Source organism: Felis catus, chromosome E3 (genome assembly GCF_018350175.1).
Source record: "Felis catus isolate Fca126 chromosome E3, F.catus_Fca126_mat1.0, whole genome shotgun sequence".
Taxonomy (NCBI): domain Eukaryota; kingdom Metazoa; phylum Chordata; class Mammalia; order Carnivora; family Felidae; genus Felis; species Felis catus.
Genome location: NC_058383.1, coordinates 21,715,435 through 21,738,814, shown reverse-complemented (window position 1 = coordinate 21,738,814; position 23,380 = coordinate 21,715,435). Strand labels below are relative to the sequence as shown.

The 23,380-nt window shown below is 41.6% G+C and overlaps 1 protein-coding gene across 11 annotated transcripts in view; it reads left to right on the top strand.

Moving 5' to 3' along the window:
• The window catches only part of TNRC6A (trinucleotide repeat containing adaptor 6A), a 161,293-nt gene that overhangs the window by 42,336 nt on the left and 95,577 nt on the right, over positions 1-23,380 (top strand). For 8 of the 11 annotated variants that reach the window (XM_019820779.3, XM_019820780.3, XM_019820783.3 and 5 more), the window contains exon 2: positions 20,747-20,794. In XM_019820779.3, the coding sequence (XP_019676338.1) occupies positions 20,747-20,794 (48 nt within the window). Of the gene's footprint in view, positions 1-20,164; positions 20,345-20,746; positions 20,795-23,380 lie in introns of those variants that run through there. The other 3 variants (XM_023246342.2, XM_023246343.2, XM_023246344.2) reach the window with 2 other exon arrangements.

Below are 23,380 nucleotides of genomic sequence, written 5' to 3'. Positions count from 1 at the left end.
CGCAGTCTGATGGTGCTATTGAAGATGCTCCAAGCTGTCAGCACAAAGCCATACAAAAGCATACGAAATGGCCACTTTTCTGGCAACAGCTTTATGGAGATGTAATTCACATACCCTACGATTCACACATTTAAAGTGTACAATTTGGAACTAACGTGACATTATGTGTCACCTATACCGCAGTAAAAAAAATAATAAGGTGTACAATCCAGTGGTTTTTAGTATATTCACAGTCTTGTGCAACTATCGTGATCAGTTTTAGAACATTTTTAGTACCCCAAAAAGAAACCCCAACACCCTTTAATTATTACCTCCCTCTCCCCCAAACCCCCACCCATGCCCTCGGCAACCACTGATTTACTATGTGTCTCTGTGGATTTGCCTAGTCTGGGTATTTCATATGCATGGAATCATATAATATGTGATTTTTTTTTCCAGCTTGGCTTCTTTCCCTTAGCGTAATGTTTTCAAGATCCATTGATGTTATAGCATGTATCTGTACATCATCCCTTTTTATGGCCAAATAATATTCCATTGAATGGATATACTACTTTGGTTATGCACATCTGTTAATAGACCTTTGGGTTATTGCTGCTTCCTGACTATGATGAACAGAACTGCTGAATGCATTTATGCACCAGTTTTTGCATGGATGTGCGTTTTCATTTCTCTTGGGTAGATTCTTAGAAGTGGAGTGGATGGATCCATATGGTAACTATGTTTAACTTTTTGAGGCCCTGCTACACTGTTTTCCAAAGTGGCTGCGCTGTTTGACATTCCTACCAACACTGTGTAAGTGTTCCAACTTCTCCACATTCTTACCGTTCCTTGTGATTATCTGTTGTTGTGGGTTTTTTTTTGTTTTTTGGTTTTGTTTTGTTTGTTTTTTTGTTTTGTTTTGTTTTGTTTTGATTACAGTGATCCTAGTGGGATGAGTAATATCTCATTGTGGCTTTGATTTACATTTCCCTGGTGACTAATGATGTTGAGAGTATTTTCATGTGCTATTGGCCATTCGTATATCTTCCTGGCAGACTGTCCATACTGATCCTTTGCACGTTTAGTATTTGGGGCACCTGGGGCACCCGGGGCACCTGGGTGGTTCAGTCGGTTAAGCGTCCAACTTTGACTCAGGTCATGATCTCACGGTTCGTGGGTTCGAGACCCACATAGGGCTCTGCACTGAGCCTGTTTGGGATTCTCTCTCCCTCTCTCTGCCCCTTCCTCACTTGTACTCTATCTCAAAATAAATAAATAAAAATATTTTAAATATCTGATTTGCCAATGTTTTCTTTAAAATTTTTTTTCTAATGTTTATTTATTTTTGAGAGAGACAGAGTGTGAGCGGGGCAGAGGAGGGGCAGAGAGAGAGGGAGACAGAGAATCCCAAGCAGACTCCAGGCTCTACACTGTCTGCGCAGAGCCCAATGCAGGGCTTGAACTCACGGACCATGAGATCATAACCTGAGCCGAAGCCAGACATTCAACTGACTGAGTTTTCTTAAATTATATGTGTGTCATCTTTTCAATTTCTTGGTAGTATCCTCAGATGCACCAAGGTTTCTAATTTTGATGAAGTCCCATCGATCTATTTAATTAATCTATTTTGTTGTTGTGTTTCTTATGCTTTTGATGTCATAACTTAGAAACCACTGCCATATCCAAGATCATAAAGATATACTCCTATATTTTCCTCTAAGAATTTTATAGTTTTAGCTCGTACGTGTAGGTCTTTGATCCATCTTGAGTTAATGGCATGAGATATGGATTAAGCTTTATTCTTTTGCATTTGAATATCCTGTTGTCCCAGAACCAGTTATTTGGTTTCTGTATGTGTGTGTGTTTTTTTAAGATTTTATTTATAAGTAATCTCTACATCCAACATGGGGCTTTGAACTCATAACCCTGAGATCAAGAGTCTGATGCACTTCTGCCTGAGCCAGCCAGGTGCCCCTCAGCGCTAGTTGTTGAAAAGACTACTCTTTTCCTCATTGAACTGTTTTAACATCCTTGTTGAAAATCAGTCGATCATAAGTGTGATCATAAGGTTTACTTCTGGATTTTCAGTTCTATTCCATTGATCTAAATGTCTATCCTTGCATTAGGATCAAACTGTTTAATTACTATGTTTTGTAATAACTCTTAAAATTAAGAAATGTGCGGGGCGCCTGGGTGGCTCAGTCGATTAAGCATCCAACTCTTGATTTTGGCTCAGGTCATGATCTCACAGTCATGAGATAGAGCCCCACAGGTCAAGCTCCACAGTGGAGCCTGCTTAAAACCCTCTCTCTCTCTCTCTCTGCCTCTCCCCCATTTGCTCTCTCAAAATAAATAAACTTAAAAAAATGTTAATAAAATTGAGAAATGTAAGTCTTCCAACTTTGTGCTTTTTCTAGATGCTTTTAGCTATTCTGGCTCCCTTGCATTTCCATATAAATTTTAGGATTGGCTTGTCAATTTCTATAAAAAATACAGCTGGGATTCCAATACAGATTGTGTTATATTTTTGGATCAATTTGAAGAATGTTGCACCCTAACAATGTTGAGTCTTTTGGATGTCCTTCCATTGTTTAAATCTCTAAAAAGAAATAATAAAAAAATAGAAAAAATAAACCTTCTCTAATGTAATTGCTATTTTTGTAAATTCCAAAACAGTTGAATATTCGCAGTGTGGGATGGTTCGACTGACTAGAGAGAGAATAGAAAGTCTGTCAAACTTTTCCACAAAGCCAGCATAATACTGACACGCAAATCAGACACAAATCTAGCAGCACCTGAAAATCGTACAGTGCACCACAACCTGTTAGCTATGAGGGTGGTGGTTTCCTGTGGGGAGGGGCATAGGGTAGAAATGTGGGGAGGATGTGGGGATCTTCTGGGGTGGAGTCGAATGTGTGCCTTAACTTGTGTAGTGGTTCATCCAGCTTTGTGCTTTTTGCTCCCATAAATAAATAAGTTCATTTAAACAAATGGAAAAGCTCAGCCCTACAGTTGTGGTTATTTCAGGAATACAACGCTAATGACTAATACTTATGGGGCATTCGCCATGAGCCATATGCTAATCCAAGGCCCTTGTGTATACTTATTCCTTTAAATCCTGCAACACTCCTATGAGCTGGGTGCTATTGTTGATTGTTTTATTTATTTGATTTTTTAAATAATCTCTATGCCCAACGTGGGGCTTAAATTCACAATCCCAAGATCAACAGTCACACTCTCCACCCACTGAGCCAGCCAGGCGCCCCTTGGTTGATTGCTTTATAAAGGAGGCCACAAAGGCACAGAGAAGCTAAGAAACTTGCCGAGTGGGCAAGTAGAAGAGATAGAACTTACTTCAGCCTGACAACGTGGCCTCTCAAACTCTGTGTCACACAGACTCTTTACTGATATTAGAGGAATCTTTAATACTGGCTACGGGAGAATGACTGCATGACCCTTCTTAGAGATTTGAAAGAGTATTCAATAAATTTCAACATCCATTATTGACATGATAACAACATGTTTCAGTTTTAAAATGCATCATGTCTAAGGTTGGACACTAGAAGCATTTTCTATGAAAGCCAAGAACGAGCTAAGAGAAATATATTGCTATTACTTAACATTATTCTGGATGTACCAAGATGGAAAAATAAGAAGTTTATGAATTCCAAAGTGGAGAAAAATATGATAATTATTTTCAAGTAATTGAATTGCATATCTAGATAATCCAAGAATACTAATCGAAAGCATCTTGTAAACAATGAATTAAGTCAGAATTAAGTTGGTTATAAAATGAATACCCGCAAATCAACAGCGTTTCTATATTGCAGAAAAAACAGCTAGGAAAAAAAGAAAGAAAATATTGTACTTTAAAAAAGCTCCAACACCGACCATTACTACATCAGCCACAACAAAAAATGCAGGAAAATGAAAGAAAAAACAAAGGAAGACATACCCTGTCCACCAATAAGAGGATTTCATGGTGTGAAGATGCATGTTTTCTGTTAACTAAACTTTACATTAATTTTATATCAACAAAAAGTACATGCGGAGGGTTTTTTTTGGAAGTAGACTCACTGAGTCTAAAGTTCAAATGGAAAAATAAACAAGTGAGACTAGCCAGGAAAATTCTGAAAAAGGAAAGTAATAAAAAAGGTTTAACCCCAGTATGTATCGAAGCGTACTCTAAAGCTGCACTTTTGAAAAAAGTTTGGTGCTGGTACATGAGAGAAAGGCAGATTAACGAAACAGATTAGAATCTAGAAATCAACCCCAATGCATTTGAGAAGCTATTACACAGTGAAGCTATAGTTTTTTGAATCAGGGCAGAAAAAATAGAATGATACAGTGAGGTAATTGCCGTTACGGTGACTGGCTAGCCGTTTGGAAAAATATAAATAAGTTAATGCTGGATGCCTATCTGATTCCGTCTACCAAATGAATTCCAGACGGATAAACAATTGAAATGTAAATGGATGAGACAAGGAAGGAAGAAAACGTGGAAGCTTACGCGCATGCACACACGCAATTTTGATGGATAAAGTCTTTCTAGGCAAGAAATGAAACTTAGAAGCTAACAAGAAGGGGGGTGCCTGGGTGGCTCAGTCGGTTGCGCATCCGACTTCAGCTGAGGTCGTGATCTCACAGTTTGTGGGTTCTGCTGACAGCTCAGAGCCTGGAGGCCGCTTCAGATTCTGTGTCTCCCTCTTTCTCTACCCCCCCAACCCCCACTCGTGCTCTGTCTCTGTCTCTCAAAAATAAATAAAGATTAAAAAAAATTGTTTTTAAGGAGGGGCGCCCTGGTGACTCGGTTGGGTGTCCAACTTTGGCTCAGGTCATGATCTCATGACTTGTAAGTTCCAGCCCCGCATCAGGCTCTGAGCTGACAGCTCAGAGCCTGGAGTCTGCTTCAGATTCTGTGTCTCCCCCTCTCTCTGCTCCTCCCCCACTTGTGTTCTGTCTCTCTCTCTCTCAAAAATAAATAAACATTAAAAATAAATAAATAAATAAATAAAAATTTTTTTAAAGAAGTTAAAAAGAAAAAGTTGGCTACATAAAATTGAAAATTAGGTGGACAGTATAAAAATAAAAATAGAACAGACTAAGTTAAAAGGTAGGTATCAAGCTGGAAAAGGTATTTTAAAATCCAGACAACAGACAAGAAAGCCAATGTTTTTCATATGTAAAGAGTTCTTATAAATAGACAGGAAAATAAGAATAGCTTTAAAATTGGACAAAGAATATAAAGTATCTCATAAAAAAGAAATTACTTATAAACACATAGAAAGTTTCTTGGGACACCTAGCTGGCTCAGTCGGAAGACCGTGAGACTCTTGATCTTAGGGGGTCATTAGTTCGAGCCCCACGTTGGGTGTAGAGATTACTAAAACTAAATAAACTTAAAAAAGAAAAAGAAAAAGAGAAAGAAAGTTTCTCAACCTCACTAGCAACTAAAGAAATATCAATTAAAATGAGATAATAGATTGGCAAAGATACAAGTGTTTCATACCGCCCCAAATGAGAAAGGAAGTAGGTGCTCTCATAAATTGCTGGCAAGAGTATATATTGGGCACAATCTTTTGAAAGGCAGTTTAGTAATATTTATTACATTCCTAAATGTTCATATCCTTTGACCCAACTAGTCGACTTCCTCGAATTCATGGCACAGAGATCTCAGATATGTCAACAAAGGTGTAAATAGAATAATTTTCTTTGACCATCACAAACTAACAGAAAAGCTGGGAATACAGAAAAAGAACTTTTTTCCTGAACGAACCATGGGCACAGTCTGGAAATAGACCCAAATGCATGCCTCATCAGTGTGGAATAAGATAGAGTACATTTCCTACAAGGTAGGAAATTCTCCTGCATAACCTCCACACGATGGTTGAAATCAGGAAATTAACATTGATATTCTCTAACCCTGAGACCCCTTTCAAGCCCATAATTATTTTAATAATGTCTTTTCAGCAAAGGGATCCAGAGAAGCCAACATTGTTTTTAGTTGAGCTTTCTCATCCCTTTCAACCCCAAACAGCTCTCCGGTCTTTCCTGGACTGTCATTAACCTTGACACTTGACTGAATTACAAGCCAGTTGGTTTGAAGAATGCCCCATGGTTTAGTTGGTCTGAGATTTCCTCACGATTAGGTTTGAGTCATGCACCTTTGAGAGAAACAGCACAAGAACTTCTCGTTGCATCCTACCTACCAGGTGCTGCTAGATTTTGAGGTGAGGTCCACTGTTATGACTCCGTCAAGGTGGTGTCTCTGAGGCTTCCCTGTTTTAAAGCTGCTCTTGTCTCTTTTAATTTGTAAGTATTTTGCGGGAGACTTTTTGATATTATGTACATACCCTCTTTCTCGTCAAACGTTTGTGTGTGTGTGGAAACCGCCTTATTGACTCACGTTTTTAAAGTGTGTAATTTGGTAAGTTTTGACATATGTACACAGCTGTGAAACCATCACCACAACCAAGATAATAAACCTCCATCGCCCCTGAAAGTTTTCTCCTGCCTTTCTACAATCTTCCCCTCTCATTCTTCCTGCATTTCCCCAACCCTAGGCAAGCACTGATCTACTTTCCACTACTATAGAATAAGTTGCATTTCCTAGAATTTTATTGAAATTGAATGATAGTTTTCTTCTTTTTGGAAGTCTGAGTTCTTTCTACCAGCATAATTATTTTAAAATTCATCTATGTTTTGCACACATCAATAGTTCATTCCTTTGAAGTGCTGAAGAATATCCCATTGTATGGATATACACCAATTTATCCATTGTTCTGTTGGTTGACAATGGAGCTGTTCCTAGTTTTGGGGTTATTACAAATGAAGCTACTATAAACATTCACATACACATCTTTGTCTGGACAAATGTCTTCATGTCTCTTGGGTAAGTATCTAGGACTGTAATGGCTAGATCATATGGCAGGTGTGTGCTCACCTTTATAAGAAACTACCAAACAGCCTTCCAAAGTGATTGCGTGATTTTATGGTCCAACCAGCAATGTATGAGGGCTACAGATGCTTCATATCTTCACCAGCAACAGTCTTTTTTTTTTTTTAATGTTTATTCATTTTTCAACGTTTATTTATTTTTGGGACAGAGGCAGAGCATGAACGGTCGAGGGGCAGAGAGAGAGGGAGACACAGAATCGGAAACAGGCTCCAGGCTCTGAGCCATCAGCCCAGAGCCCGACGCGGGGCTCGAACTCACGGACCGTGAGATCGTGACCTGGCTGAAGTCAGACGCTTAACCGACTGCGCCACCCAGGCGCCCCATAATGTTTATTTATTTTTGAGAGAGAGAGACAGAGCATGAACGGGGGAGGGGCAGAGAGAGAGAGGGAGACCCAGAATCCGAAGCAGGCTCCAGGCTCTGAGCTGTCAGCACAGAGCCTGACACGGGGCTCGAGCCCATGAACTGTGTGAGACCATGACCTGAGCTGAAGTCGGACGCTCAACCGACTGAACCACCCAGGAGCCCCTCACTTTGGACACTCTTATAGGTGTGTGGTATTACCTTATCACGGTTTAAATTTGCATTTCCCTAATTAAACTAAAGATGTTGAGCATGTGTACATCTTTTTTTTTTTTTTTTTTTTTTTTGTGGAGCGTGTATATATCTTACTGAGTGAAGTGTCTGTTTAAATTTTTGGCCCATTTAAAAAATAGGTTTTTTTCTCAGGGCACCTGGGTGGTTCAGTCAGTTAAGCATCTGACTCTTGATCTTGGGTCAGGTCATGATCTCATGAGTTCGTGAGATCGAGCCCCACACCCAGCTCTGTGCTGATAACACAGAGCCTGCTTGGGAGTCTCTCTCTTCCTCGCTCTCTGCCCCTCCCCCACTCATCCTCTCTCTCGAGATCTCAAAAATAAATAAACATGAAAAAAAATGTTTTTAAGAATTAAAAAAATAAAAATAAATAAAAAATAGGTTGTTTTCTTATGACTGAGTTTTATATCTCCTTTGTACATTCTGGATGCAAATTCTTTATTGGATACGTGATTGGCTGTATACCTATATCAAAACTTACCTTCTAGTCTGTGGCTTGTGTTTTCATTCTCTGAGCAGTGTCTTTTGAAGAGCTAAAGTTCTTAATTTTTATGTGTTATGGACTGTGTTTTTGGTAACTATGACATCATTGCCCAATTCAAGGTCACAAAGATTTCTCCTGTATTTTCTTCCAGAAATTCTACTGTTTTTGCTTTCAGATTTAGACATGAGATCCATTTTGAGTTTATTTTTGTATATGGTGTAGGGTATGAGTGGAGGTACTATTTCCTGCATATGGCTATCCAGCAGAATTGTCTTCATACCCATTGCTGAAAATAGATTGACCAGAGTGTATAGATTTATTTCAGGATTTCCTGCTCTGTTACATTGACCTATTTGTCTCTCTTGATGTCACTTGATTACAGCTGCTTTCCAATAAATCTTGAAGTCAGGTTGTCTACATCCTCCAGCTTGGATCTTTTTCTTTTTTCTTTTAATTTTTATTTATTTACTTATTTAAATATTGAGTAAAGCTCTCTCCCCAACATGGGGCTTGAACTCATGACCCCAAGATCAAGAGTCACATGCTTTATGGTCAGAGCAGCCACGCGCTCCAGTTTTGTTTTTTTTCAAGATCGTTGTGGCCATCCTACCTCCTCCACAGTTCTATATGAAATTGAGAATCAACTTGCCAATTTTTACCAAACCAAGAAAAGCCAAGCCTGCTGGGATTTCATTATCCTTGCATTAATTCTGTAAATCAGTTTGGGAAAAATTGACATTTTACCAGTATTGAGTCTTCTGATCCTTAAACATAATATATCTCCATTTATTTAGGTATTCTTTAATTTCTCTCAGTGATATTTTTGTAGTTCTCTGTGTATAGGTTTTACAGATGTTTTGTCAGACTTATCTCTAGTATTTCATTTTTTATACATTTTTTAATTTATTTATTTTTGAGAGAGAGAGAGAGTGCATGCAAATGGGGCAGGGGAGACACAGAATCCTAAGCAGGCTCCAGGTTCCGAGCTGTCAGCACAGAGCAGGACTCGGAGCTCAAACCCACGAACAGTGAGATCATGACCTGAGCCACAAACGCTTAACTAAGTGAGCCACCCAGGCACCCAGAGTATTTCATTTTTTTTATGCCATTGAAAATGGTTGTGCTTCGGGCACCTGGGTTGTTCAGTCAAAGGTCCGACTGTGGCTCAGGTAATGATCTCACGGTTCATAGATTTCAGCCCCACATCAGGCTCTGTGCTCACAGCTCGGAGCCTGGAGCCTCCTTTGGATTCTGTGTCTCCCTCTCTCTCTGCCCCTCCCCTGCTTGTGCTCTGTCTCTCACTGTCTCAAAGATAAATAAACATTAAAAAAAGAAAAAGAAAATGGTTGTGCTTTTGGTTCCAATTTCGGATTGATCATTGCTGTTGTATAGAAATGCAACTGATTTTTGGATGTTGCTTTTGTGCTCTACAACCTTGCTAAAGTCACTTATTAAATCTAGTAGCTTCTTTGTAGATGCCATAGAATTTCTGCAGAGATGATCAGGCCATCTGTGAATAAAGACAGTTGTATTTCTTCCTTTTCCCTCTTCTGCATTGGCCAGAAGCTCCAGAAAAATGTAGAATAGAAGAGATTCAAGCAGGCATTTTTGTCTTGTTCCTGATACTAGAGGAAAACTATTCAGTATTTCATCATTAAGTGTGATATTAGTTGCAGAAGTTTTATACATGTCCTTTACCATGCTGAGCAAAGTTCCCTTCTATTCCTCGTTTACTATGAGGCTTTAAAAAACAAACCAAACCAACCAAACAAACCAAAAAAACCCCCCAAAAACAAGAATGGATATTGGAGGGGGTATCTGGCTAGCACAGTTGGTAGAGTGTGTGACTCTTGATCTCAGGATTGTGAGTTCACGGCCCATGTTGGGTGAAGACATTACTTTACAAAAATAAAAATATTAAAAGAAAATAATGGGGGCATAATAATGGCTTAGTCAGTTAAGCATTTGACTTCAGCTCGGATCATGATCTCACGGTTGGTGAGTTCGAGCCCCACGTCAGGTTCTGTGCTGACAGCTGGTAGCCTGGGGCTGCATCAGATCCTTTGTTCCCCTCTCTCTCTTCCCACTCCACAGCTTGTGCGCTCCCTCTCTCTCTCTCTCTCTCTCTCTCTCTCTCTCTCAAAAACAAATGAACATTAAAAAAAAGTCTTAAAAAAGCTTTAAAAAATTTAAAAAATGGATATTGGATTTTGTTAAGAGCTTTCTCTGCATCTATTGAGATAATCATATGGTTTTTCTTTTATAGTTTTATAATATGATGAGTTATGTTGATTACACTTGTGGAATAATACCACTTCGCTATGGAATATTGTTATTTTTATATATGGTTGAGTTTGGCAAAATTTTTAAATTTGTACATTTGTGTTCATTAGAGACATTGGTGTGTAGTTTTCTTGCAATATCTTAGCCTTTGTTACTGGAGTAATGTTGACCTCGGAAGGAATTGGGAAATAGTCTCTCTTCTTTAATTTTCTGGAAGAGTTTGATAGAATTTATGTCATTTATTTCTTAAATATTTGGTGAAATAAATGAAGCCATCTGGACCTGGAGTTTTCTTCATGGAACGTTTTTAACCACAAAGTCAAATTTGTAAATAGATATAGGACTATTCAGGTCATCAGTTTCTTCTTGAGTGAGTTTTCTATTTGTGTCTTTCAAGGGATTTGTTCCTTTTATCTAAGTTGATGAATTTTTTTGGCATAATCTCGTTCATATTATTTGCTTATTGTCATTTTATTCTCTATAGAATTTGCAGTGATATCACGTCACCTATTTCTTATTATTACTTTGTGTCTTCTTTTTTCTTGACTAAAAGAATTGTATGAATTGTATTTATTTTCTTAAAGAACCAGGGTCCCCCCCCCCATGGATTTTTATCAATTATTTTTCTGTTTTCTGTTTCACTTACTGCCACTCTGATCTTTATTATTTCTTCTCTTTATTTTGATTTTCATTTGCTCTTCTTTGTTCTAGTGTCTTAAGGGAGAAACTAAATCCATTGATGTGAGACCTTCTTTTCCAATACAAATATTTAGTGTGCTATAAATATCCTCTACTCCGTTAGCTATATTCTACAAACTGTGGTGTGTTATGTTTTCATTTTCATTTATTCATACATTCTAGTTTTCCTTTTGATTTCTCCTTTGACACTCGGGTTATTTAGAAGGGTGTTCTTTTGTTTCCATTTTTTTTTTTTTCTTATCAGGGATTACTGTCTTCCATTACTTGATTTTCAACATCTTGAAAACTGTTGTCTTATAAATTTTGTGTGTATTTTCAGTTGTTTCAGGAGGAAGGGTAAATATAGCTTTGTTTGTTCTGTCTCAGTTGGAAGCAGAAGTCCTTGTTCCTCATCAAACATTGGATAAATGAATGAATGAATGCAATACATTTGTGTCTATACAGATAGTTTCCTATTTTATTGAGTGGATTATAATCCCTTACTGTCATTGTTTATTTTAATGTTAAAATTATCCTAAGTTTGGTCAGTGAATATAAACCTTTTTAAATATGGAAATGCTTGGTGTGGCATTTCTCCACCAAAATGAACGGACTGACAATGAAGGTGACGGACTGACAATGAAGGTGATTGGCCCTCAAGGAAAAGCAGGGTGCCATTATCACTTGGTCCATTCACACAAAAAATAAGGAAATAACAATTGATTATTATTTTTTGAAAGGTTTTTTTTTTATTTTTGAGAGAGAGAGAGAGAGAGAGAGCGAGCAGGGGAAGGGCAAAGAGGGAGCGGGAGAGAGGATCTGAAGCAGGTTCCTGTCCTGACAGCAGACAGCAGGATGCGGGGCTGAAACTCACAAACTGTGAGATCATGACCTGAGCCAAAGTCAGACACTTAACTGACTGAGCCACCCACGCGCCCCTGGAGATTTTATTTTTAAGTAATCTCTACACCCAGCGTGGAGCTCAAACTCACAACCCTGAGATAAAGAGTCATGTGTGTTACCCACTGAGCCAGCCAGGTGCACCAATAACTGATTATTTTAACAGTGAATGTCTGAGGAACCCAGTAAGGAGCAGAAGCGTTCACTTTATTCTCGACACAATAGTGAAGGTACCTGATGGCAAAGGAACGCATTATAGAATGAATGTTATTTGCATCTTTAAGGTAAAGCAAAACCCAGCCAATCAGAAGCCAAGCATATGTCTAGGTGAATCTAGCTCTTGCTGGCAGTCAAGAGGGTAACAAGCAAGTACTTGGGAGAACAATGATGCTCCTTGGCACACATTATGGAACTCCTTGGAAGAAAAACGACATTCATTCTTCATCATTCAACAAGTATTAATTCAATGTTTAATGCCTCGTAGGCAAGGCTGTAGGTACTGGGGAATATAACACTGAACTCAACTGTCAGGTCCCCACTCTACAGGGCCTTACATGCCAGCAGTGTTGGGATAAAATGAGCTAACTCATGAGCACATGTGAAATTACAGCCACAAATGCTCAAGGGGGTCTTTCCAGGGAGCTGGGTTTCCACCTGAATAGGAGGGGACAAGAGTCAGTGAAGTCTAAGTTAGCATTGGAACTCGAATCCCATCTACGTTGTTATGAGGTCCAGAGAATCCCAGGGAAGGCTTGTCAAAACATTTGAACTGGGCTTTGAAATAGGAGTTTGTTAGGTGGACATAATAGAAGTGTTCCATTCAGAAGAAATAAGATGTTTAAGTCGTAGAAGCATTGACAAAACGAGAGAGTAGCAACGATTCAGTATCACTGGAACACAGAATAAGAATTCTCAGAAGGGCACCTGGGTGGCTCAGTAGGTTAAGCTCGGCTTAACCAACCAACCCGGTCATGATCTCCTGGTTCGTGAGTTTGAGCCCCGTGTCAGGCTCTGTGTTGTCTGCTCAGCGCCTGGAGCCTGCTTCGGATTCTGTGTCTCCCTCTCTCTCTGCCCTTCCCCCATTCACACTCTGTCTCTCTCCATCTCTCAAAAATAAACATGGGGGAAAAAAAAAGAATTCTCAGAAACTGGGAAGGTTTGGTTGGTAAGAATTCTTGAAGGGCCTTTTATGCTCGGCAAGGAGTTTCAGATAGTATCCTATAGAATAGAGAGAATTTTAAGCAGCAGCAATACCTGACCAGATTTGCTTGTTGAAAGATCATTTTGATGGCATTGTGGATATTTGAATAGAGAAAGGTGAACAATGCATGGAAAAATCATTCCTGGGGCGCCCAGGTGGCTCAGTCTGTTAAACATCCAACTCGTGATTTCAGCTCAGGTCATGATCTCATGGTTTGTGGTTCCAGCCCTGCATCGGGCTCCCAGCTGACAGCACGGAGCCTGCTTGAGAGTCTCTGCCTCCCTCTCTCTCTGCCCGTGCCCTGCGCGCGCGCGCGCTCTCTCTCTCTCTCAAAATAAACTTAAAAAAAAAAAAGGTTGCTTTAGAAAAATGATTCCTTCACTTAGTAAATATTACTAAGAGCCGAATATATACTAGGCATTGTGATAGATGCTAAAAATGAGAGCAAGGAACCTGGTCCTTTCTCTCCTGGAACTTACAAAGAATCTGGAGAATCAAATATTGAATAAATAATGGCAAAAATATTCCATCACAAATTTGATAATGCTACAAAGAGGTAGAGACTGCCTTTAGAATATGTAATTGGGACAACTAACAGGTGGTGGTCAGAAAGTCCTTCCTGAGGAAGTTCCACGGGGATTGAGAGCCAGTACATGGTTAGCAACAGGCCGGGTCGAGGAGCTGGGCACCTTTTCAAAAGTGAAAGGAAGGCCCTTGGGTTATCTGGATTTATGAGCAAGGGGAATGACCAGAGATCCCATTAAGAAAACACCATTGGAGCGTCTGAGTGGCTCAGTCGGTTAAGCGGCTGACTTCAGCTCAGGTCATGATCTCACAGTTTGCGAGTTCGAGCCCCGCATCAGGCTCTGTGCTGACAGCTCAGAGCCTGGAGCCAGTTTCAGATTCTGTGTCTCTCTCTCTGCCCCTCCCTTGCTTGTTCTCTCTCTCTCTCTCTCTCTCTCTCTCTCTCTCTCTGTGTGTCTCAAAAATAAGCATTAAAAAAAGCAGAGGAAGAAGAAGAAGAAGAAGAAGAAGAAGAAGAAGAAGAAGAAGAAGAAACCGTAGACCATGTTAAAGATGTTAGGCATTGAGTCAAGAGCCTTGGAAAGTCTTTAAATGATTTGAAGCTGGAGAATAAGATGATTAAGTTTTCATTTTAAGAGAAGATCGCTAAGGATGCTACATGGAGAATGATCTCAAGAGGCAAGGAGTGAACACGTGCAGTGCTGCCCAGCACGTGGGGCGGTGGGATCCCTTCCCAGGATTGGAAGTACAACCTGGTGGAACCATTTTAGGAACATTCTAGAGTTTCTCACGTAGTTAAACATACACGTATCCTATGCTTCAGCAATTGTGTTCCTCGTTATTTATCCAAGAGAAATAAAAACATATGTCTACAGTCCACCAGAAAAGACATGCACAAGAATGTTCTTAGCAGCTTTATTCATAATAACCCCAGGCTGGAAATAACCCAAACGTCAATCAACAGAAGATGGTGAACAAGCTGTGCATCCATTCAATGGAATACTTTTCAGTAACAAAAATTCACTTCTGATGCTTGCAACAACATCAATGACTCTCACAGACATTGAGCAAGAGAAGCCAGGCACAAAGGATATATATATATATATATATATATATATATATATATATATATATATGTATATATATAGTGTATGACTCCATTTATATAAGGTTCTAGAACAGAAAATCCTAATTTATGGGGATGTAAGTCAGAAATGTAGCAGCTTCCTGGTGTCAGGTGTGTGTGTGTTGGGGGGGAGCAGATGAGTGACTGAGAAGGGGCACAAGGGAATATTCTGGGGTGTTTGACATCTTCTACATGTTGACTGCGGTAGTGGTTACACGAGTGTATTTATTTGTCAAACTCATTGCATTTTGCACTTCACATGGGTGCATTTGTTTTATTTAAACAATACCACAAGCAAAAAATAAAAGAGGGAGGAAGGGAAGAATTTGTGGAGTTTTAGGGGGTGTGCTGGAGATGGCGGTGGAGAAACAGAGGAAGGGACGAATAAGAAAGACGTTTGGAGACCAAATAACCTACTGATGCATTGGATGGGGGGGAGGGAAAAGTCAAGACGGATTCTTGGGTTTCTGGCTGGGCAGGTTCAGTGAGCTGAACAGTAACAGTCAGTTACTACTGACCTGAGGAAAGCTGTCCCCTTGGAGACATGTTTGTGTGCGGTGGGGGAAGGAGGCAGAGGAGGACGTGAGTCTGAGACTCATCAGTCTAATGTACTTGGCCCCATTATAGTACCTTTACCCCATTTTCCTCCTCTCTGGCTGGAGTATCAAACCTCCTCAGGCCTCATTCTGGCCACGATCTTCTCACTCCGTAGCAAAGGTTCTCAAGAAATGGTTCTCCACCCCCGTTCCTCAGTGGATGGGAGATTCAGTGGCTAGGAGCCGTGGGTGCTGGCTGGTCCCACAAAGTGGAAAATTCCCTCTCTCGCTCGGCAGGCACTCACACAAGTGAACGGCCTGTTTCTAATCACCAGAGGACCCAATGCCTTACTTTTTTCAGTTTTAATGTACCCGAAAAGTTCTGGGAATGCAATTACCACGTCGGTTGAAGGAGAATTATTGTCTGGTCGTTCGGAACCTGACTGAGAGTTGTGCTGTATTCCGGATAAAAATTTGTCTCCAACATCACTACCGATCTTGGTGTGTGCGTCATCGGTGGGACACTGCTGGGTCAGCCTGCATTTGTCATGGGGATTCGACCTGCAGTGGCCAGCTTCTGCCTACTTTCCTGAGGTTTCCAGCGGACACTATTCCCAAGCCCTCACCCAGGCAAAGATAGTTTATTTTATGATGCGTGCCTTTCTCTTATTTTTCCTTTGAATCAGTCATTGCATACCTCTTTTGAAATGATGTGCTAGGTAGGTTATATTATCTATGGTTATCATTTGGGGAGAGTAAAGGGTGGTGTTACAAAATATTTGTTAGCAAAAGGGCCTGTAGAGTCTAAAATGGTTGAGATAAACGAGACCACAATGTAGCGGTTAGCGACCTGGGCTCAGGAGCCAAATTGCTTGGTTTTACTACTACAATTATTGTGACTTTGGACAAGTTAATTATCCTCATCTGTAAAATGGGGAGCACTTTCCTACCTCGAGGGGTATGTGAGGAAAACCATGAGTGTTTAGTTAATATTTGTCAAGCACTTAGACCAATGCATGACTGGCACGTATTAAGCACCAAATAAATTTTAGTTAAATAAAATAAATACACTCTCTCTGGGAAATCTTCTTCATGTTCATGCCTTTAAATTCCATCTATACATTATTGTGGAAAATTTTCTAAATTTAAAAACGTTTTGGGGCCCCTGGGTGGCTCAGTCAGTTAAGGGTCGCGTCGATGTTGGAACTCACGTTGTGTTTGTAAGTTTGAGCCCAATGTCGGGCTCTGTGCTGACAGCTCAGAGCCTGAAACCTGCTTCAGATTCTGTGTCTCCCTCTCTCTCCACCCTTCCCCTGCTCACGCTCTGTCTGTCTCTGTCTCAAAAACAAATAATGAAAACACTAAAAAAATTTTTTTAAATGTTTTGAGTCAGCTTTGCCTAAAAAATACATATATAGATATATCAGGATGACATTTGGTTTAAAAAAAAAAAAAAAGCCTTGGGAGGAAAAAAAAAATCATTTTCTTTCAAGTACGTGGTTTCCCAAGTCAGGCTAGTCATTCACTCTTCCCAGTGAGAAGAAGAAAGGGTTGAAGAACATATATGTTCTGGTAACCTCAGAAACCAAAGAAACAAGAACCCAAGGAAGAAAGACAAATGAAGAAAAGGTCTTATTTAAATTTAAATTCAGGAGCACCTGGCTGTTTCAGTTGGTAGAGCATGCAACCCTTAATCTCAGGGTGGTGAGTTCGAGCCCCACATTGGGGGTAGAGATTACTTAAACATAAAATTTTCAGAAAGTTTTTATTTATTTTTTTTTAATTAAAAAAAATTTTTTTAACGTTTATTTATTTTTGGGACAGAGAGAGTCAGAGCATGAACGGGGGACGGGCAGAGAGAGAGGGAGACACAGAATCAGAAGCAGGCTCCAGGCTCTGAGCCATCAGCCCAGAGTCCGACGTGGGGCTCGAACTCACGGACCGCGAGATCGTGACCTGAGCTGAAGTCGGACGCTTAACCGACTGAGCCACCCAGGCGCCCCGAAAGTTTTTAAATCGGTACAGATTCTGTTTCATATTATACACAGCAAGAAGAAGCGAGAAGTTTCCTGACACAGTTACGTGTTTTTCCCAAGCTTTTTCATTAAAAAAAAAGTTATTGTTGGAAAGGTGTTTCATGTTCTGTACAAATTCTCAAACTGTCATCTTCAACAATGCGCCACACAAAATATTCTAATATTCATTTAATTAGAAAGTATGCTTGTTGTAGGAATGGCATTTGCTTACTTCAATGAGCAGTGGTGATGAAACCCGTCACTGCATACCAGACCTCGTTTCTGGTTTTGTTCTGAATTGATTATGCAAAGTAAAATAAAAATGGCGGCTCCAGTGGATTCAAAGGCAAATGCAATACAGAGCCTATTTCCATCCACAACAAGGACTCGCAGATATAAACCTCCAGCCTGAGACCTTTCCTCTGCTGTTCCCTGGGTCCTGGTTTGCCTCTCCTCAGCTTTCCGCTTTCTGGTGAAGCTTCACATTTTCAAAGAAACCTTCTTTGACCACATAATCTACGTTACGTTCCTTCGTTTTACACTTTCTTGGAACACCTTCGTTTCCTTCTGTGTGTTTGTCATCGTTTGTAATTATATATAGTTTGGTTAAAAAAAAAAAAAGAAATCTGTCCCATTAGACTTCATCCACCAAAGTAGTTCCTCACAAATGGCAGGGAACCAGGCCCTAACACGGTATCTAGCACACAGTAGGTGCTCAATAAATATTGGTTGCATGGGTGATCTGTCGTTTTGGCATTCTGGTGTATACAGGTGAGATATGGGCTAAATACATGAATTTGAAAGTCTGCATTTGAACAGTATTTAAGTATAAGAGAGTCAATGAGATCGCCCATCCCAAGGCGAAAGTGGAGAGAGAAAGAGACAGAGAGGGAGGGAGAAAGAGTGAGAGAGAAGGAGGTTTGGAACAGAGCCTTGGGGATCCCGACATTTATTTGGTATAAAGCAGGAGATGCTGGCACAGGGTACAAAAAAAGGAATTGCCAGAGAGGTAAAAAGAAATTTGGGAGAATGGGTTGCCAAGACAGCCGGTAGAAGAGACTCAGTAGGAGTGGCCAGTTGTGGAAATACAGCTAAGACCTAAGTCAAGACAAGGCGAGAAATGTCACATTGAGTTTGGCAGTTTCAAGGTCAATTGTGACACGCATAAGAGCAATTTGGGGGAGGACTAGAAAGGATTTTTTAAAAAAATCAGCTGTGTAAATGTCAATAAATACTGTTGTCTTCATGGCGTTATGCTGTGATGGAAAATTATTCATAAACCTCGTATGAAAACATACTGTGCTATAAATACATGTTCATATTTTTTAACTCCTAAAGAAATGATGTAATATAATTTTTTAACATTTTAAGTAGAAAGGACCCTAAAAGGAAACCAAAGCAAATATGCGTTTGTATGGACTTAATGGCAGGGGGAAAAAAATCACTTAGGGTTTATTTGATGGCCTCTACTTTTACATTTTGTAAACCTGATTTTTAAAATTGTGTGTGTGTTTTAACATGCTCGTTGTATAAAAATGAAACAAAAATGAAACAAAACAAAAAAAGCCGTATACGTGAAAAGAAGAAATTTAAAATCCTCATATCATCAGCTAACGTTTTGGCGCTCATGTTTTAGGACTTTTTGTGCATGCATGCATTCATTCATTAACTTATTACACATCTGCCTCAGAGAGGAGAGGAACTGGGCAGGCAGTCAAGGGAGGTTTGGTTTCTTTTTAATGGGAGAGATGGGGGCATGTTTTAAAGGCAGTGCAAAGAAAGACCTAGTTTAGAAAGAGGGAAACGGGATGATCCTTAGAGTGAGGTTTCTGCGAAGGAGGGAGTGGATTTTAAGCACAGAGAGGAGGAATCGGTTTTGATGAGGGGGAAGAAAAGCGTTTTGAGGGGATGGAAAGAATATACACATACACACACGAACACATACATGTATTTTATTGCATCTACGTGTAGGTACTTGGCTGTATCTACCTGTAGGTAAGCAGCAATCTCCCATCGACACTTGGGTATATATTTTTACTTTACTGCACGAATGGAGCGTATTGTATTTACATGCTTCCTGCGGTGTGAGTGAGTTTGGAACCCGCTTCTTCACTTATTCTATTGTAACCACCTTCCCCTCGCCGTCGTCCTTCCTCCCCATCATTTTTGCAGTAGCTCAGTTTTTAAAGCCACCTTAGAGTGTTGGACATTTTGGCCGTTCACGGTTTTTCACCATCGTCCATGCCGGCACTTAACATCTTGACGGTGAAAATATTTGTAGCTATCCAGGATTATTTTCGGAACAGAAATCCGTGCCCGTGGAATTGCTGAGTCAAACGGTCTGCAAAACTCGGTGGATAAAAATCGCTTTTAAACCTCCTAGCCCACCTCAGGTATGCATTCTTCACCTGAGGAGGAAGCAGAGGAGCACAGAGGTTAAATAACTGGCCCAAGGTCAAAAATAATTACAAGTGGCGGATTTCAGAAGCCGCGCGGGGTCATCTTGCTGCGGCAGGGGTAGAATTTGCGATTTAGGATTTTTTTTTTTTTTTTTTTTTTGGTGTGTTTCGGTGGGGGAGGGGCCGGGCGGCAGGGAAGGAAACTTGTGTCGCAGCAAAGAAGGAGGAGGAGGAGGGGCGGGACTCCAGTCGGATCGCAGCCGGCAGCGGCGAAAGAGGCTGGGCCCGGGGCTCGGCGGGCTCCCCAGCCTCTGTGCGGGGCGCCTAGGAGGCAGTGAACTCCCTCAGGGAGGTCCGGGCCGCCGGCCGCGAGCCGCGCCCGGGCGGTTGCCAAGGGCCCGTCCCGTCAGCGGGGTTAGTTGCTAGGACCTCCATCTTGAGGCCGGCGGCCGCGGCGCCCCCGGAAGGGGTTGCCGAGCGGGGCATTCACTTCCGGTCTGGGGCCTGCGGCGGCGGCGGTGGCGGCGGCGGCGGCAGCGGGTCGGTGTAGAAAATGGCGCTGGTGCAGCGGCTCGGGCCTCTCCCCGCGGCGCTGCGGAGGGCTTGAGGCTCGCGAGCCTCACTCGCCGCGCCCCACTTGCTCGTGCACTTTACACACATGAGGTGAGCAGGGCGGGGGCCTCCCTTCGGGCGGGAGGAGCCTGGGGCGCTGCCGCAGGGCCCGCGACCGCGGGCGGCGGCGGCGGCGGCGGCGGCGGCGGCGGGCGTCCCCGAGACCTCGGGCCTCGACCGGGAGGGGGGCGCCGCGAGGGCGCCGCTGCGGAGGCCGGGCGGGAGGCCCGAGGGGCCGCGCCGCGCAGCTGGGGCCGGGCCGGGGGCTGCGGCTCGCCCGCGCAGCCCGCCCGCAGTCCGGGCTGCAGCCCCGCAGCTTTGTGAGCACCCCCGGGCTCCCCTCCCCTCCCCCATCCGCCCCGGCGCGAGCCTCTGCCGCAGCAGCTCCGTTTTCACGCGCATCTCTCTCTCCCTCTCTCTCTCCCCTCCTCCCCCTTTTCTTTTCTCTTGCAGAGAATTGGAAGCTAAAGCTACCAAAGACGTAGAAAGGAATCTTAGCAGGTAAGATGGGCGAGCTTCCGTCTGTCGCCCCATTAATCGTGTATTTGCACTCTGGTTCGCCCTTTCTGGGTTTAGAAGTTCCCCCGTGTCATTTTCTTTCGCACGCAGGGAATAGGCAGACGGGAGAAGAGGCCGGAGGGAATACTGGATGGAGGGATTGCGGGGAGATGCGTAATTACGCGTGTGTTCTTTTCTTTGGGAGAGAAAAAAAAACAGCGAAAAGCAATTCTTGTAAACTTAGTTAAAGCATTCTCACCCTTTTAGAATTTAATTAGGGGACTTGTGCATTAATTACTATTGTAAATGGTTGCAGGCATTGTGTGACTCATGATTGAGGCGGCCCTTATGGCGGGCTGTCAAACTGTTTTGGCTTCCCCGTTATTACTTTGTAACTCAAATTGTTGCCTTTATAAGAAGATACTATGTTCGCATTTTTTTTTTTTTCCTCCAACACATTATAGTCAGGCGGATTCTGTTGCACTGGAAACAGTTTTGCCCTTGAACTTGAACAAGCATAAACTGCGTTTTGTTTTCTTTTGAAACTAGGTTTGTGTCTGTGTTCGGTGTGTGCTCTTTTTATCAGCTGGTGGAATAATTAAAAATTTGTTCCCAATGCGTGGTTATCATTTCTATTGGGCCTGAGTGCTGTTGCACTGGTAACTTAAATCATCACCACAAAGGGATTTTTTGTTTTTTTAAACGTTGCCTTTATGGAAATGTTTAGCTTTATTGAGCCATAATCGCTTAAAGCATCAGAGCATTGCACTGTATTTAACTCCTTTTCACATCCATTTCCTCAGTCTTTTTTTTTTTTTTTTTTTTTTTGCCATTTTCTTTTGAATCCTATTGAGAGACTCAGAGAAACTTCTAGATTAACCTTATCAGTGAGCAGCTTTCTTTTTCACTTGGCCAGAGTAAAGTAAAATTTCTCCTGTCTCAGGTCTTAATGGAGTTTGTCCTTGACGACTGTAAGTTTTAGGTTTACGTTATGGTGAGGTTAATAACACGGAATTCAAATCATGTGAATATTTTTCACCACATAAACTCATTCCAAATTGCTGGTCTTTTGAGTTTTATAGATAATTAGTCTGTTAAGGTGATCATTAAAAAATCTTTTCAGTTGGTGAGGGTGGGCATCATTGGCTTACCAAATAAGAGATCTTCTGTTATAATTATGGAGACTGGTTAAAGGAAATTAAGCCTGACAACTCTGACTAAATATCTGTCCTTCGGACATGTAACAAGTTTTGTTGTCAAAACCTTTAAAAAAAAATGTTAAGATATGAAACCATGAAAGAAAACAGGTTGAATTTTCAGCAGCAGAAGGGAGATTGGAGTCTCTTTCTCCTTCCCTTTTTGCTTTGTCAGGTAACTCTATCAGTATAATTTCTATGGAGGTTTTCTGGGGCTTAATTAAAAATTGCCTCTACTGTGGGTATAATTTTCATACGCTATTCTAGTTGGATAGAACTGAGAGTCTCTGTATGAGCTATGTATCAGAGTTTGAATCCCGGCTCTGCCACTTGTAGTGTGACCTTGACTCTTGGCAAATCACTTAGCCTCTCTATGTAATCTGTAAAACAAGGGGTTCGGGCCAGCCAGTTGCTAAGGTGTGTTAGGCCCCTTGGGTTGTACAGAAAGGAGTCCAATGTGACACTTGGCAACAGAGAGCTTGTTCAATCCGGTAGGAAGACTGTAATATGTGCACAAGTAACTAATACAAGGCAGATGATGTAGAGGTCAGGCCACCATCTCCTGCCATGCTTGAAGATCGAAAAGGAAGGACGAGTATCAAGGAGGTTACAAGGCAGCGTATACTAAGGACCGTGAGAGGGTAGTGTTGCTTGAAGGTTAAAAGTGTTCCGAGGGGGGAGAGGTGCGATTAGGCGGGCAAATGCTTTCTGTCAACTCCATCTCTGTGCTTCCTCTTTCCCATATAAGGAGAGTGTGTCTGTCTGGAGGCCTTTGTGCTCTCCCTAGGAAATCCAGGCATTATCCTGTATTCCTTTAGCAAACATGTCTTCGGCATCTTCTGTGTTCCAAACGCAAGGCTAGGCACCTGGGAGGAGAAGAGAAGTAGCTTAATGTACTGAATGCGTACTCTGCCTGGCACACTCTTCTCAAGACTTTACGTGGACTCCTCTGATCCCTGGGTCACTGTGTGAGGTGGGTGCCAGTGGTCCTGTTTTACAGGAATATTCCTGCTCTGAGACAAAGGTTAAGGAACTTTCAGGAGGCCACACCAGTAGTAATTGAAGGAGCTGTCAGGCTTTAGATCGTGTCGTATCGTCTGTTACCAGAGGCATGGTTCTTTGCCTTGAAAAATTCGAAAATATCTCTGAGGAGGCAGAGACACAGGTACATACAATACTTCCAGAGCAGAGCTTCTTAGTCTGGGCTCTGTTGATGTTTTGGACCAGATAGTTTATTATTGTGAGGTCTGCCCTGTGCATTGTGGGGTGTTCAGCAGCATCTGCCTGTAGTACCCCCATCCAGGCGTGACATTCAGAAACGTCTTCAGATATTGCTAAATGTTCTCTGGGGGGCAAAATCACCCCCACAGCTGAGAACCACTATTCTAGATCT